This window comes from Sceloporus undulatus, chromosome 3 (genome assembly GCF_019175285.1).
Source record: "Sceloporus undulatus isolate JIND9_A2432 ecotype Alabama chromosome 3, SceUnd_v1.1, whole genome shotgun sequence".
NCBI classification, from domain to species: Eukaryota; Metazoa; Chordata; class Lepidosauria; order Squamata; family Phrynosomatidae; genus Sceloporus; species Sceloporus undulatus.
The window spans coordinates 214,568,663-214,585,910 of NC_056524.1; the positions used below are offsets into that span (position 1 = coordinate 214,568,663).

Genomic DNA, 17,248 nt, shown 5'->3' on the forward strand with positions numbered 1-17,248 from the left:
TTGAAGCAACCACACCCCATGAGCATTTCCCTGGGGCAAGGGAAAAGGGGCACAAACAGGACACTAGGGCAACAGTGCAGCCTGGGCTGGACCAGAGTTGGGAAATACCTCCTTTTAGACTAAAACTTCAGAATCCCCAGCCAGCATGGCTATTAACTCTGGGAGTTGTGGTTTAAAACCCTGCAGCTCTGGACTGGAACATCTGGGTTGACTTCAGGCATACAGCCCATTTAAACAACAACACTTTAGTATCAATGCAAGAGAGAAAATTATATTTTCTTCCAGTAGATACATGATGTTATGATTTTTTAACTTAAGAGAATTTCTTTCCTTAAGCAGGGCAAGTAATTTTGCTTGTTCTTTTAACTTACCAGGAGTATAGAGTATAGGAGTATGTAGTTGTAAAGCATAGAATGGCCAGAGTAGAGGGAGAAGAAAAAACTGTTAATTGAACACTTCACAACTGAACTAATGCACTTGGGAATCTAAAGTGTTCCAGTCGTTAGAACTTTTAAGTCCATACATTAATAATAATAATAATATTATAATAGGATTTATTTATATGCCATCCAATCACTGGGAATCCGGGTGGCTTACAACAGAGGGGATAATAGACGGTTCCCTGCCCTCAGGCTCACAATGATCTAACTGTGCTAACGCACTGGGGAACTTCAGGCTGGTCCTCAGGACTGCTCACGACCTCCTCATCGGTGGAACTCTACAGTCATGGGGGTGTTAGGTCCTATATAGACCGGCCTGAAAGGCCAGCTTGTGGTCGGAGTCGGGGTATCACATCCAGATGACGCACACCCTGACTCCGGCCCAGGGTGCCATGATGCTGCGTGCTGCTCCACATGGCGCATGGCATCATGGCGCTCCTCCAGTGCGGTGTCCAAATGACACAGCACCAAAGAAGCACCATATAGCTGCGTCGCTGCGGCTATGGTGCACTTTTGAGGGTGTAAAAAGGAGCTGCTTTTTGTGACTCCTTTTTGTGCCCTCGAAAGGGTGCCATAGCCACAGCATGAGGTTGCCACAGTCCCAATCCAGTGTGAAAAGGTGCAGCGTCCCTCTGCCCCTTTGAGGTAGTCTGTAGAACCCCTTAGTCACTCATGGAACAGAGCTTAGAAAAGTTACCTTTCTGAACCACATCTCAGGATCATTTCAGCAGTGGCTGTACTGGCCGGGGGATTCTTGGAGCTGTGCTCCAAAAAAGGAACTTTTTTCTTTTATTATTATTATTATTTTTATTAAGGTATTTAGTATATCATATAAAATACAATCGCATTCCTTACATCGTTGACAACTAATAAACGCCTATCATCCCCTCAATCAAACAAACAACATACTTGCGTACCATGTAAACATTAAACAAGACATTTGGCACTGACACCATCTACCTTCACCACTTCATTGCAGCGATTTAAACAAATATACATTGAAATAATAATAATTTCTTACACCTCAACATATTTTTTCAAGCTTTTCATGGATATTCATGGATACACACAATACATTTTTTAAGCACTGACACCATGTATGCATCACTTGTAACTCCTATGTTTTCCTAAGGAAACTCCCCATAGGCACACAGAGAACCTAGTCAAAATAATGATTTTAGAGCACACTAGGCATCACGTTTCAGCTCAGCCATGGACTATCATTTGCCTTTGGGCAAGTCACCATTTCACAGACTCATTCTTGGCAACTGTAAAATGTTGGAAAATGTATGCCAAATTTCTAGATATCTGCACAGCAAGAGACAAACCAGCTAGACAAACCAAGAGATCTAATGCAAAATTCAAAACCTTGTGTAGCATTAAAAAATTATATTTATATCTTATCTTTCATCACAGGAGTGCAAAGAAACAGAAATTATTCATTTTCTTCTTTACTGTATCCTGTATGGCAGGTTAGGCTTTGCAAGTGTAACTGGTTTAAGATCACACAATGGTCTTAATTGTTGAGTAGGGATTTGAACCCAGTTCTGTCCAGTACTGCTCTGATAACCTAATCACCATACTGCAAGCCTGTGGGGTGCCTGTTGTTCACATTCTAAAATAATGTGTCAACAGTTTTTGTTAATAAGACAAAGGGAGAGGTCTGGACAGATATTTCAATAGTTACCAAACATAGGGGCTGTGCAGACCAGCCATTAAGGCCAGCCTGAGGGCAGAGTCAGGGTGTGGCATCCTTACAACTCCACTCCCATGGTGGTGTGACACTGAGCACCACTTCACACAGCGCATGGTGTCATGGTGCTCCCCTGGTGCTATGTTTACATGACCCAGCTCCAAAGGAGTACCTTAAAGCGATGGATATTTCACCCTTTTTGCGCCCTGGAAAGGCCCAATAGGAGCCACGGCGTGTGGTTGCCATGGCCCTGATCCAGTGCAGCTGGGGGCAGCTACAAGTCATCCATTAGGAGTAATCTGCATAGTCTCATAGTTATCAGCGACCTGCCTTGGGTCCCAGTCACATCTCCCTGCCATACTACAGTCTCTATACATTTGTCCATACATCCCAAACACTCTTTTCCAGCCCTCTTCAATCAACAAAAACACAGAACAGAAAATTATAAGTCCTATGGGGTGCAGGTGAAATAACAGGCAGAAAACAAATTTGCAACTATGCACAGCACCTATACATGCCCAATAATCTATTCACTCAATGAATTTGAGAAGGGTTTTTTTTTCTAGTTCATCTTTCCAAACACCCCAATGAAATACTGTAATAACGTCGTCCTACACAGCAACACTGTGAAAAGAAATTTAACAAGAATCATAGAGCATTTTGCACACCACAATTGATATCTTTGAGTGCAAGGAGTAACCTCTCCCCAAATATATTTCCCAACTCAAATTCAGAGCCACTGTTTTCTTCCCAATCCCCACCAGGACTCATTATTCTACTAACACCTCCCCCAGCCTTAGTACTTGACACACATTCAGCTTCTTCTCATATCTAGTTTCTTTGCGACTTCCTCATATTGTGCTCAGGACAAGTCTCAAAACTGTTACCTGGACTTTGTAAGTCTGCTAGATGAGAAGCCACTTCCTTTGGTCTACCCCACAGAGTAACAGAAAAAAAGGTAACACACCACCAAAGGACTGAAGTGAGAGGTGTAAATAAGGAAAGTAATTTCATCTGATGAATTTGGGACACAATGTGGACCTGTGATGATAGCGCAGTAGTACCAAAGTGGATCTACCTAAGACTGGGGAATGTGTGCTATTCAAGTATACCTGCTGTTGGAAGATTTTTGCATTCTCTTTCCCCATCGTTAGGTAGATAGGGATTTCCTGCATGCAAACATCTCTCTCTCTCTCTCTTTCTCTCAAACTAGCCATGTGATTTAAGTCACTCCTCCTTTGGGGTTAACAGACATTCTCTCTCAAGATTTTCTCCTGACCTGTGGGTCCTCCTCCTTCCTTCTCTACCAGCTTTCTTTGAAAAGTTGGTGAGATAAAGATTTCTTTTTACTTGAACTATTCACTAGTTAATTAGGATATAGCTTTTATGTATATACAGATTAAAGCCATTAGTAAAATTTTGTTTGAACTTTAAGATGCTTGTGTTGTGTTTGGAGTCAGTCTCGGTTCTTAGGGAAGCTTTGGTGCTTTACAGACCACCCAAAAGGGCGGTCTGCCAGCGCCTCCGTTTCCGCTGCCAGGAAGCCTCAGCCTCCAAACAGGGAGGGTTCCTGGCGGTGGAAAAAGAAGCTGCAAAAAGCAGCTTCTTTTTGTGGCGTGGTAATGATGCCACAAGGTGCCAATGGCGCACTTGCGGTGTCATTTCCGCACCATGACGTGCAGACGCTAAGCTTCTGCTACGTCAAAACGGCGGCACCCATGTAGAAAGGGCGCTGCATTTTTGTACATGCTTGGCACGTACTAGGGTTAGGGCGTCCGGAAGGGACACCCTTTTGTAACCCTAGTACGCACCGAGCACATAGTTTTTGCTTGTGCGGAATGGGCCATAGTTAGACAAGAGCACATTTCTGCTACTCTGCTGATTTAAATAAAGCTAGACCCTAATAGGCTTGGCTTTGGTATTTTTGATATTTAAATATTTTTGTTTCCTTGGCAAGGGCTGAAGCTTCAGGAAACTTAAATTTCCCCACATCTGCAACTTCCATAACATAATCCTTCACTATTAGCAATGCTGGGTGATTATTTGCTGATGGTAGTCCATCATCTGAGAACCACCTACTCCCCAGCCTTGTTTTACTCAAATAATCAGTGAGAAAAACATCATGTCCCAATGTCAAAGGTTTAGTAGGAAAGTATGTCAATCTCCTATAGCCAGTGTTTCATACCTCCTCTCTATGAAGGTTACACTTTTGAGGTTTGGATAATATTTTATGAATAAAAATTGGTTGGGCAAAAGTGGGGATATTTAGCTTGTATTTTCCTAGAAATGTTATCTAGTCACCTTCAAATAGGAGACAGATTCTCTAGGACTGAGGACTCAAGAAGATGCCATGGCACTTGGCACAGAAATGTCTTTTGTACATGCTCTTCATCTTCAAAAACAGCAGAGCCAGACACAATTCTACACATAACAGTACTGAATAATAATTTACCTCAAAGCCAGCCTCTTCCAACCAGAAGCCTCTAGAAGGCAAGCATTCCAACTCCCACCACCCCCTAGCCAACATGGCCAGTGATAAAAAGTGATTGGTATTAAAATCCAAAGCATACTGATATGAGGCTGGAGGAGGCTGCTCTAAGCCAATGAAACAACAAACCTGTAAGTATTCTGTCATTCACAAAGAACAGGGGTTAGATGTAATGTCTGCACCTGTCAAACCAGAATCTGGAAAACTTACTGTTTTGGACTGCTACTCCCAGAATCCCCCAGCAAACATGACTAGTTGTTTGGGGGATTCTGGGAGCTGCATTTCCAAGTACTGTGTCAGCTCCTTTCACCATTCTACCTGTTTAGAGTGTCTGGGTAGAGCTTTTTTTCTACCCTCTACCCATGTTTGGCAAAGTTTACTGTACTCACCCTTCAGTTCCTGCAGCTCCAGGTTCAGGCTGGAGATCTTGCAGTCACAGAAGTTCAGGTTTTCCAGTGTCTCTGTTCGTACAAGCTCATTCTGTGGCCGCTCCAGCATTGCACTGACCTCTATGCGGGTCTTTCTGTAAACATCCAGTTCTTGCTCCAATTTTTCAATGTGTTTCACCAGGAAAAGATACTGTGATGCATCTCCAGACTCACCAGTGCTACTTGATCTCTTTTTGACCTCTGAGCGTAGTTTTACTGAAGCTGGAATCTTCCTCTGGCTACCTGCAGGTGGAAGTGGGGCTGGCCTGGAGGGCCGTACAGAAGTTGGAAGAATTTGAGGAGAAGGCATATTTTGAGGGGTCTGCCCTGCAGGTGAATGAAGTAGGGCTGAGATTGGAGTGCTAGGTCGAGGAGGGGGTGGCCTTAGCACTTTCCTCCTTTGGGGAGTGTGCTCCACTGAGCCACGTACAATATCCTTCTCAGAGCTGAAGTCCAAGATGGAAAAATGCCGGGAAACATTATCCTGTTGGGGGGTGCTGTATCTGGCTTGACCTGTAGGACTGGTCAGGCTTTGTTCAAACTGAGCCAGCTGCTCTGTCAGCTTAGAATCAAGGTCCCCACAGCTCTCCCCATGCAGCACCTCTTGGGGGCACTCGGATCGAGTGCCATGACAGACAGGCCAAGTATCTAGGCCCCCCATGAGACCCACTGAAGCTGGAAGAACGGGATTTGGTTTTCTGCCACTGGACATCCACACAAGGGGCTAAGTCCTCACAAAGGGTGTTTTCATGAGAAAGACTGTGAGTTTCTCCATCTTGCTCTGGGGGATTGCAGGCTTCAGTGTAGTCCCATGAGGCCCTCCGTCTCTGGCTGGACTCTGGTCTACTCACCTGGCCACAGGGCTGGTTCTTTGGTTGGACTGGGGGCTGAGGTATCTTAGAAACCCCATTGACAACTTTGGCTGAGTCTACAGGGGGAGCCCCTGACATGCCTGAGGAAAGAGGTTCCAGGAAGGCTTCATTCTGGTGATTCAACATTTCATCCTGTTGGAGCTCAGAGTCCTCCAAGACATCCTCCAGCCCCACTGGAAGATGACCAGGCTTCTCCTCAGAACAGACGGGGCTCCACTCAGGTACTTCCCATACAGCAGGAGAATCTGCTTTGTGGGGGCTGGATGCCACCGGGACCACCGCCTTCAATGGGCATCCAAGTTCCCATTTCTTCCTGGATGGGGGACTACCCTCCTCCAACTTCACAAACCTGTGGGGAAAGATGCCGCGTCTTCCTCGGAGTTCCCCCTCCAGCCAGCCATCGTCCAAGACTCCCACAATCCGGATTCTGTCCCCCACCTCAAAGTCAAGCTCTGCTGATTCCAAAGCCTGGAATTGATATAGGGCAATCCCATAAGGCCCTGGCAGCTCTTCCCTATCGCTCCATGCCCTTTGTTCTTCCTGGGGGTATACACCCTTCACTCCATTCACATTGTGGATTTCTGATGATCCTAGATCCTCTGGGTTGCCCTTTGTTTTCAGCGGACCCAAAAGTTCCACAAATCCCTCAGGGAAGATACCTCGTTTGCCTCCAAGCTCCCCTTCAAACCACCCAGGCTCAGGGATGCCAACAATGGTAATCACATCTCCTTCCCGGAAGTCCAGCTCTTCTTCCAGCTGTGCAGAAAGGCTCATCAGTGCTCGGGCTTGGCCCAAGGCATAGGCTGGCATCTCCAACATGGTTCCATAAGGGTATCGAGGGCCAAAGGTAGAGAGGCTGATTTCTCTTACACAGGATGATGGGAAGAAACCACTAACTCCCCAACAACTTCGGCCTTGGAGCCATGGAGAGGCTACAGAACCATCCAGAACCACCAGGTCACCTACAAGGACAAAGAACACAAGTTCAGGGAACTGGTCAGATACCATCCAGAGCCTGGAAGAGTTAGCTTTTTAAACTATTACCTCCCAGAATCCTGAAGCTAAAATGGCCACTCTGATAGGGTTATAATAAAAAATGATGTCCCCCAGCTTTAGTGTTGCCAACAGCAAGAGTGGGAAACAATGTTTTTTGGGGGGATGTTAATTCCCAGCTGCAAACCTTCACAGGACAAATGACTCCACCGGCTATGGCTGTAGTCATAGATGCCACTGGGACCCTAGAGGACATACCAGGCAGGAGTCCACTGTCACTCCTCATCTCCTTTTCTTGTGCAGTAAAGAAAGTGGCACAGCAAAGAGCTTTCAGCTGGTGTTCAAAAAGGGACACAAAGAGAAGAGGAGGAGGAGGTGATGATGATGATGTTCACAGTGATGATACCTTACCATCAGTCTCTGAAATTTACAGGGGCAAATGGCTTAGATGAGAATAGACAAGGAGCCTCTTGTGGACTGTACTTGGCATCTCTACAAGCCAAATTTGGACCCACAGGCCATAGGTCCCTCATCCCCCCTCTCCACTTAAAGCACCTCCTTGCTCAGAGTGATCAGTTTTAGAATCCTCAGGATCCCAATGTAGCAAAGCCCCAAAGGTGGTATCAAAGTCCCAAAGACTCACAGCACTCCAGGTAGGATTTATCAAGCAAAGTGCTGGAAAAATGGACTGTATCTACTTTCCAAAGACTCTTGCTTTTGGAGGTCTTGAAACCCAGGCTCAGCCAGTCTAGCAGCACATGGAAATAACAGCCCTTTGACTACTGCAGGTGGAGTCCCAGAGAATAGCCGACAGAGATTGTGTTCCACTTGATGGACTCTGACGTCTAGAGTAGAAGTGTGTAAGACAGGTAGGTTCCTCTTTGTCCAAGATATGCAGGCAAGGAAATCATCACCATTACCTCTCTGCAAGGTCAGGCTGCCAGGCTCCTGAGAAGTAAAGTTGCTGGTACAAACAAAGAGCTTCTCCCCTTGTTTCAAAGCAGGGACCTCCAAAAGTTCCACAAAACTGCTGGGGAACTGTCCTAGAATGAGAAAGGGGAATAAAGGGAGAGAAATCTCAATAGAAGGCCTGCCCTAGAACAAGAACTGACAGAGGGCATCCTGTGGTCCACAAGTGGCCCAAAAGCTGTTTTTGTGCTTCTCCAAGGTCCCATATGGTTCCTTCTGGTTTTGAAAAAGTCTATAGTGAACCTAAAACAGGTCTAGAGGAGCCAAAATGGCTAATGGCAGTGGCCTAGGAAACACCACTCACTTTCCACCACCATCCTGCTGGTCAGGCATCAACTAAGCATTAGGGTACAGATATATGCCTCAGAGGATAGCAGTGGCAAATCTTTTCTGAAAAAGTTGGCCAAGAAAACCCTGTGACAGGTTTTCCTTAGAGTTGCCATAAGTTGGAAACAACGTGAAGGCACACAACATGTTTCCTTGCTACATTAAAATGTCCCATCCCAACAAGCCAAACAATGTTTCCTCAGATGGGGATAAGCAGAAAGCCTCAACCTGATTATCCCAGTAAACTTCATCAGGATTTCTAATAGCAATAAGGAAATAGCAATCATGTTTAAGATCTATCGTACTGGGTTAAGGTTAAAGCCTTCTTTGCAGCATTTTGGGAGGAACTGGGTGTCTGGGTGAGTGGGGAAGGGCATCATTAGTACTTATGGGGCCATAATGCATAAGAATCACTTATGCATTTGTGAGTTTGCATGTGACAAATCTAGATGGGTCAGAAGTCACTCAATACAAAAAGCATTCCCCAGCACCAGGTTCCCAAAGCAGAAGGATCTACATTGTTATACTTGGAAAGGTTATATTTTGGCCTCCAGCTGCTGAATCTGCCTGTCAGAATCCAATATAAAGTTTAGCTTTGGAAGTAACCATGTCAAGGGTGTTCATTGTATTCCAGTGCCTTCACCAGAGAATTCCTGCACTTACTTAGCTGTAACACAAGGGAGTTTAGCCTTTTGGATAAAACTATGATCAGATTTTAGTTGTTCTGTGGTGTCAGATAGGAACCATGAGGAAGGAGAAATGAGTATGCAGGCTTGAGCGTGGCTCCCTCTCTTGGCCACTGTAACAGGTTTTCTCCACAAGTCTCTCCTGCTTGCAGGATTTACATAGACTGGAGTATGGTTTGTCTAAATTTTTTAATGACTGTGAAAGAGAGAAGTGAAATCTTCAGATGTTAATGGAAACCACATCCTGCTCTGCCTCCCAGCCCTCTTGATGAGAGAGCAGCCACGTTGATCATGCCATAAGGCAGCCAGGCTCTGAAGAATGGAGAAAGACCCTTACAAGATTAAGAAAGTGGGAGCTGAGATTTTTTCTTTCTCTTTTCTCCAATTTGAGGCTGGGACCCTAGGAGATGATTCATGTCTTCAGCAATTGGTAATAGAACTGGGGTCAGCTGATAAATGAAAGGATTGGTACAACTAAGGTAAATGTACATTGTTACACTCTAATTCCTATCAGCCTTAGCCAAGCCAATTGTAAGGGATTATGGGAGTAGCCATTCATCAATATCTGGAGTGTCAAATAGTTTCCAAATCCTGTTGTATAGATGCCACAAAGATTTTTGAGAATTAATCCAAAGAGAACTCAGAAAAGTTACTTTTTGTACTACAACTTCCAAACTTCCATGGTGGTTGGGAAATTCTGGGACTTGTCATTAAAATTCTAAACTCTGGAGGATAATAAGGGAAGACCTAGCCCTGTAATTAGGACACTGACTAGCCTGCTTCCTAGAGTATTAGATGCTGCTCTGAAATCCACTGAACTGTTCATGGGGCTGTTGTCATGCAGAACCTAGACCATGCCACATTGTGTACTTTGGACATGCATCTTTTATTAGCCTGATCATCTGCTTGATGGAAACAAATAAAAGGACCTGGAGACAAAAGAAGAAAGCTTCTTATACTCTGATAGCAGTCTCAGTTCTCCATATGCCAGGTGTTGTGTGCCTCCTAGCACAGCCTCAAAATGTGCAGAAGAACAGAAAGGGTTTTTGTTTTGGCTGGAGGGGCAAAACTGAAGGTGGAGGAATTTGTACCAAACAGTACAATGAAGACAGCATGCTCAGTGGGCATGGAAGACTGGCTATTGTGGGTGCATGTGTGAGTATGTGATGGAAATGAATGGAGTATCCCAAACAGATGCACTCCAGCATAATGCATCTTATTGCAAACACAGCTCGCACATGATATGTTCTAGCATAGACATTGGGCCAGTTTATAGATGATTACCATCACACCAAAGCCACTTCAAATCACTCCATGTGAGAACTGGTAATGTATGGTGAAATCTTTATGAGCACATCAGCAAGTGGTCATTTGGTGAATTTTTCAAAGCCACTGCAAATTTAATATACCTCCAGATGACCTCTTAATTTCATACACTAACAATTGCAATATTGTCCCTCTTGCTTCCCTCTCCTATACAGTGTGTCCGCGTTTTACGCGGCCACCCTGGAAGAGCCCATTGAGCGCTCCAGAAGAATTAATGGGGCATGAGCCCCATTACTTCCTATGAGGCTTCAGCATGCACTGAATTCCCCTTACGCAGAGGGATCTGGAATGGATCTCCATGTAAGGGGAGGGTGCACTGTATTATTTCTGCAGCTTCTTCTGGAAATATTGCTGTAGTCACCAAAGAAAGCTGTTTTACATACTTAACTGAAATTGCAGGGTTCCACAAGTCCCGATGATTATTTATTTGGGGTCAAAGTATACCTCCTCTCTGTTATATTTTCTTTCTTGTCTGATCTGTACTATACAATTTGTAGTGCACTTTTAACTCTATCAGCCCTATGAGTTAAACAAAGGTCTATCAGCTCCCACCTGTAACCCCTTCCTTCTTTCCAAGGAGCCAGAACTCATCTATTACAGCCAACACTTCTATGACATCCCCCACAAACAGCGGCAGCTCCTCAGAGACACTGGGACAGAAATCAAAGATAGCACGGACCACAGAGCCAGCCTCCATCATTGGGATCTACAAGAAAAGAATACAAAGTCAGTGCCTGGAAACAGTTGCAATGTGTTACAGATTGCAAAGGACATTTAGACAGCAGAAGGAATGCAAAAACAAGCAACACAGGATTAATAAAAAGTTACTTTTTAGACTGCAGTTCTCAAAGTTGCCAGACACTTTCTTCTTTGATTAGTTAGTGGTGGCCTTCATTCTCTGTAACAAGAGTGCAGAACATACAGTCCTTCAGATACTGCTGGACTACAAATTCCATCATCCACAGACAGCACCCCCTAATGGTCTGAGATAATTCAGCATACCCTGCATAATTGCCCTTTCTCACATTATGCAAATTGATTCAAGATTGTGGTAGAACACAGCTAGAATCCTTCTGCTGTCAGTTGTTTTGGACCATGACTCCAATAGTCCCTCGGCATGGGTCATATTGTTTGGGGCTTCTGGAAGATGAAGTTGAAAACAGATGGAGAGTTAAAAGTTTCCCTCCTCTGTGCTAGTAGCTGGAGAATCAACAGAGGCATTTCAGTTCCACTATTATATATTCTCTTCCTGTGAGCAATAAAAAAAGGAGTATGGTCTATGCAGGCATATATGGGGACTTTCCAAATGCCAAAAACATGTGTGTGTTGTAGATGTGGAAAGCAATAGAAGGGGCCTCTGGTACTGCAACTATTCCATCCCATTTCCCAAACTCTAGAATCAGGCAAGCTGCATAAAGAGAGCTGAGGATGAGGAGCCAGGAGAAGGAGGAATTCCTGTCAGGAAAGAATGGCAAGATGGAGCGGAAGCTCAGCACTTCCCTGACGCACAGAACTGGACTCATGGCTGCCAAAGTCCAACAAGCAATGTGCAAACAGCAACAGGTACAATCCATACGAAACCCAAGCTGACCCCACTAGGGTTGCCAAGTTTGTTTGTTTTTTATTGACGCCTGTGCTTGCACCTTTCATAGCAGTATGATCACTAGACATTAATAGATGAGGAAAAATTCATCCCAATGCTTAAAGAGTTTCACCATGCTGTAAAAACCAAAAAAAAACCAAAACCCTATTCTTTCTGCTATTTAAGGCATAGGAGCAAGTCAGGGGGCTCTTCCTGGCCAGTTGCCATCTCTAAGCTTTCATACTTTCAGAAGAGGGGGGGGGCTCTATTTCTGGAGACTGTACTTTTTAAAAACAGGTTGTACTTTGGCCATATCACGAGAAGGTATAACTCATTAGAAAAAATAATAATGCTAGGGAAAGTGGAGGGAAGTAGAAAGAGAGGTAGATCACATGCTACATGGATGGGCTGAATTAAGGAAGACATGGATATGAAGTTACAGAATCTAAGCAGAGCAATAAAGTATATGTAGTCTTGGGAGTGTTTCATCCACAGGGTTGCCATGGGTTGGGGACAACTTAAAGGCAGTTAACAATGAACAAATAGCCCTATATGCCAGTGATATTGTGGCAGGAGGCTGCCCCCCCCCCATATAACCCCACTGCCACCAATAATATATATTCATAGACACACAGCAATCACTTGCATATTAAATAACATACTTGTCTATTCTCAGAGTGTACCAGTGCAATTATAGCAGTTTCATGCCACTTTTACTGTCATGGATTCATCCTATGGAAGTTGGGAAAATATTTAGAATTCTCTACTGCACTCCCTTTAGCTGCAGCACTAAAATTCTCTGGTAGAGAATTCCAAGTATCTCATTAAACTACTAGTCCTAGAATTCTACAGGATGAAAATATGGCAGTTAAAGTGATATCAAAGTGCTATAATTGTGTACTGTGGAGGTACTCACAGATAACAGGTGTCCCATGTTGCTCCCACTGTTCCACAACAAATCTCCTTTAGGTGACAAACATATAACTGTGTCATACAGCACACAATCTGCTGGCCAGTTCAGGACATTAACTGCCTAGATCTGGAGAGACACAATTGGGCCTGTGTTTATAAATGTGTACATAAAAGGCTATAATACAGGATGGGTTGTGGGTGAAGGAAAGGGCTAGAGAGAGTAACAGATTTTGCTGATCACACTGCTTTGTTATCAGGCACAAGCAACCTCATGGCAACAATGTGAAGCTTGCCTCTCTCAGAAATGCTGCCTTGGCAATTCCCACCTTTTGTGATGCTGACACTCCCAAAAGCATGTGTTAGTACCCTATCCTACAGGTTAAAACTTGGAAAGGTTACCTTTTTGGAGTAAAATTCCCAGAATTCCAGTTCTTGGAATTGTAGTTCAGAAAAAGAATAACCCTTTCAGCACATATATATCAGATACTTCTCAAGGATTCCCTGAAATGCATCAAATCAAATCAGCAGCTCCTTCCCTACCAAGCCAAGGAAAGTGACTCATAAACAAGAAACCCAGAAAAAGGTTGTTGGCACAAGTGCAAATGATTGGGAAATTAAACAGAAGCACCTAGAAGTATGAATTCAGAGTTGCAAGGACCCAGAGGCCACATAATTCTTCCTCTCAGCAAGCTAGGATTTATGAGCTTGCCAAAGATCAATTTAAAATTTAAATTGGCTGAAAATCATAACCATAAATCACTTCCATTTGTGAACAGTACATGGGGTGGGAGTGGAATCACCATCTGCATGAGTGGAATTTTGGTAGGAGAAATCAAGAATGAATGTCAATCAGAGAATCAAAATGGTTAAAATAAGTGGGACAGAGTAGGTGGAACATTCAAGGAAAACAGTATGTATCAGAGAAACATAACTGGCTGAATAAGATTAATCATTTTAAAGAATGGGAAAATGTTATTTCTCATAAGAACTTATACCAGCCAGTTGGTATGGTCAACACCATGCTGGTTAGGTGTATTGGAAGTTGTAGTCTATACATCTGCAGGACACTAGATTTGATAAAACTCATCTAGGCATTGGGAAGGCATCATGTGCTATTGGTAGAAATTAAGTAGATACAGTAACATAAGGACCTTTGGAAGCTCAGGGATCATAGAGCCTTGATTTAAAAATATTGCCAGACTATGAATGGGTCCAGAAAGGGAAAACTCTGTTCACATCTTCCAAATCCCCCTAGTTAACACTGCCACTGGCTATAATAGCTGGGAGATCCTGAAGATGCCAGCCACAGCTGCTGGCAAAACATCAGGAATAAATTCTTCTAGAACATGGCCTCATAGCCTGAAAAACTCACAAAAAACTATGTTAAGCAATGGGCTGCTTGAGGGCACAATGCAAATGTCTAAAGATCCCCCCCCTTAATTTCAGCACAAAGGACAAATGAAAATAATGATTTGAATGTAGATTCAGTCAAGATTTATTGCTAGTAAAGTACAATTTGAAGCTTTTGTCTTGCTCAGAGGTCAAAGGTAAGGTCATCAGAAAAATGAAGTTGAGTCCAGAATAAAGTATGGTATAAGTAATGTAAGTCTAAAGAAACCATATGAAACAAAATTATATTTATGAGTGTTTTTAGCTTTTATTTTGTAATGTACTGATTTTACCTACCCACTCTTTTTCTCTCCTCTGTGTAAAGAAACAGCTAAAGAGGTCTACGGCCCCATTCCCACTGGCTTATAACGCAGATCAGGACATGAATCATGGGTGCATCGTTCCCATTTGAGCGCGTATTCGATACGCATTGCTCCGATATCATTCCCATTGGAATATGAATCTGACCCCCATTTGATCTAATTATCCTGAAAAAACCCGAATCAGTGCATTTGTAGACTAGTGAACATGGTGGGGCCAGAGAAGAGCGAGGAGTGGTGTTGCGATATCCGATGGAGAAAGGGTCCATTCAGCTGGATCAGAAGTGTGGGTGTTAATGAGTAAAGAATGGCCTGAAAAAAAAGGGGGGGGGAATAGGGAAAATGCTGAGATAATACCAGAACATTCCTCTAGTTACTACAGCCATGGTGACAAAGCATATGAAAAGACTGCCAATGAAATAAAACACACAAAACATTCTACATTACAGATACAGCTATGGGTACAAAACTGAAAAATAACACAGAGAATGTGTCCATACCACACACAGATGCAATTTGGCCTCTATTGCCACAATCTACCTCTTGCCCTGATAGTTTGCCAGAGGCAGAAGAGAAAGGATATAAAAGAGCTGTTGGGATTCTTTTCCTCATGTAGGATTCTTTGGCTTGAATGAGACCCAAAGAAACACCCTTCTCCCCCATGTCTGGTGGGGAGATTCCAAAAAGGAGGGGGCTGCTGCTTCTATGGGAAACATGAGCATACTGTTGTCTCCTTGGGAACATCTGCTTGCCAGTCCTTACTGGAAACTTATGCCTGGAGGGAGGAAACAACCTCGAAGCTTCATCCAGGCTGGATCATTAGAGAACCCAACCTTCTGTGCTGAATAGCAAACTGTTCCCAGATTTCGTGCCTCCGGCCTCCTCCCCTTAGCTGTCCATATCCATGCCAAGTGTAACAGCCTTGCTGCATGCTGCAGCAGGAGGCACCAATCCAGAGGAAAACGTTTCACCCACCCACAGCCCTGGGGTCAGGCATGAGTCACTGACACTGCCTGTTTGATAGCACCACTCCCCTCTTACCTCAGGGAGATCCACAATGGAACACAGAGGATCGAGTGAATCAGACTCAGCCTTCTCCCTCAACAATACACACACAGGCCTGCTAGACTCCTTAAAGGGTCCTGTGAAGTAAAATTCCACTACTCCCACATCTCTCAGGGTCCCAAGCAATGCAGGTTTCAGGACTTTACTCACTGTTTCTCCTCCTCCTGTGGAAGGAACCTAAGCCACAGGCTGAAGCATGCATAGAACTACTATAGCCAGCAGTATGGGAGAGCCAAGCAAGCTCTTAGCCAGAACAGGGTAGGGTAAACAAAAGGTGTAGGATCACCACCAGCACCACCTCATCCCACCTCATCCCAGGAATAACTGGAACTGAATAAGTACCATGTTGTTGTTGTGTGCCTTCAAGTCATGGCAACTCCACAATGAACTTATTATGGGGTTTTCTTGGGAAGATTTGTTCAGAGGAGGTTTGCCATTGCCTTCCCCTGAGGCTCAAAGTATGTGACTTGTCCAAGATCACCCACCATAAGGGTGTTCAAATTGGATTGGGATCCACATGTGAGGGATTTTAATGGAAGACCTCTGGCCAGGGTGACCAAATGTTATAACTGCAAAGGAGGACAAGGCACCATAAAATGTAGGACATTAAAGAAAATGTAGGGCACTACGAAATAAAAGCTAAAAACACTAATATAAATATAAATTCATTTCATATGGTTTATTTGCAGCTATACTGCATATAGCTGTATAGCTGTATTTTATTATGTACTCAACTGTATTTTTCTGATGAACTTATCTTTGTTAAAATGTCTTGTTGGCTTGCAAGGTACTTATTGAACTCTGAGCAAGACACATGCTTAAAATTGTACTTTACTACCAACAAACCCTTGACTGTACATTTACATGTTTCCTTTCATTTGTTCACTGTATTGAAATTAAAGGGGGGGGGCAACATTTTCATTGTGTCCTCAAACAGCCCATCATTGCCTAACATGTTTGCTGTCTTTTCCTTCTCCGAGAAACAAATGTGTCCTGAGCTCCAGGGGCAAGTCTTGTCTGCTGATGCTCCCAGGACAAAATAACTTTAGAAGGATTCATATTATTCCCCCTATTTGCAGCAAGGACAGGCTGCCAAGTAGACACATTTCTCAAAAGGGAACAGCACATGTGATGTTACTCAATGGGCTTCTTAATCATGGTCAAAATATAGGATGCTGGAAAGAAGGGTGAAATATGGGATGTGTGCTGGAAAAGGAGGATGTCTGGTCACCCTATAACTCTCTCAGTGTCTCAATCAATGCAAATTATAGGACTTTAATCACTGCTTCTGCTATTCCTGTGGGAGGAACCTCCACCATAAGCTGCAGCATATACAGAACTAGTGTAGCCAGCAGAGTCTATCTGCAGTAAGGGAGAGTCAAGCTCTTAGCCTGAACAGGCAAGTTAAACAAAAGTTGTAGAATCACCACCACCTCATCCCAGCAATAACTGGAGCTGAATAAGAGTGTTCAAATTGTATTGGGAACCACATGTGAGGGATTTTAATGGAAAACCCCTGGCTAACCCTTATTGGAAATAGACCACTGGAACAGGGGAACCATGGTTTGATCCTGAAAATAAGGTCCTATAATCTTATGTATGGTATATCACTGCTGTGCCCAACTTTGTCTTGGATTTATAAGGAGCCCTGGTGGCGCAGTGGTTAAATGCCTGTACTGCAGCCATTCACTCAAAACCACAAGGTTGCGAGTTCAAGACCAACAAAAGGGCACATGCTCGACTCAGGCTTGCATCCTT

The 17,248-nt window shown here is 43.8% G+C and overlaps 1 protein-coding gene across 1 annotated transcript in view; it reads right to left on the reverse strand.

The window, feature by feature from the left end:
* The window catches only part of LOC121925551 (dynamin binding protein), an 88,137-nt gene that overhangs the window by 54,632 nt on the left and 16,257 nt on the right, over positions 1-17,248 (reverse strand). The window contains 4 exon segments of the mRNA XM_042457823.1: positions 5,011-5,707; positions 5,709-6,883; positions 7,835-7,957; positions 10,775-10,928. Of these exon segments, the coding sequence (XP_042313757.1) occupies positions 5,011-5,707; positions 5,709-6,883; positions 7,835-7,957; positions 10,775-10,922 (2,143 nt within the window). The 5' untranslated portion in view covers positions 10,923-10,928.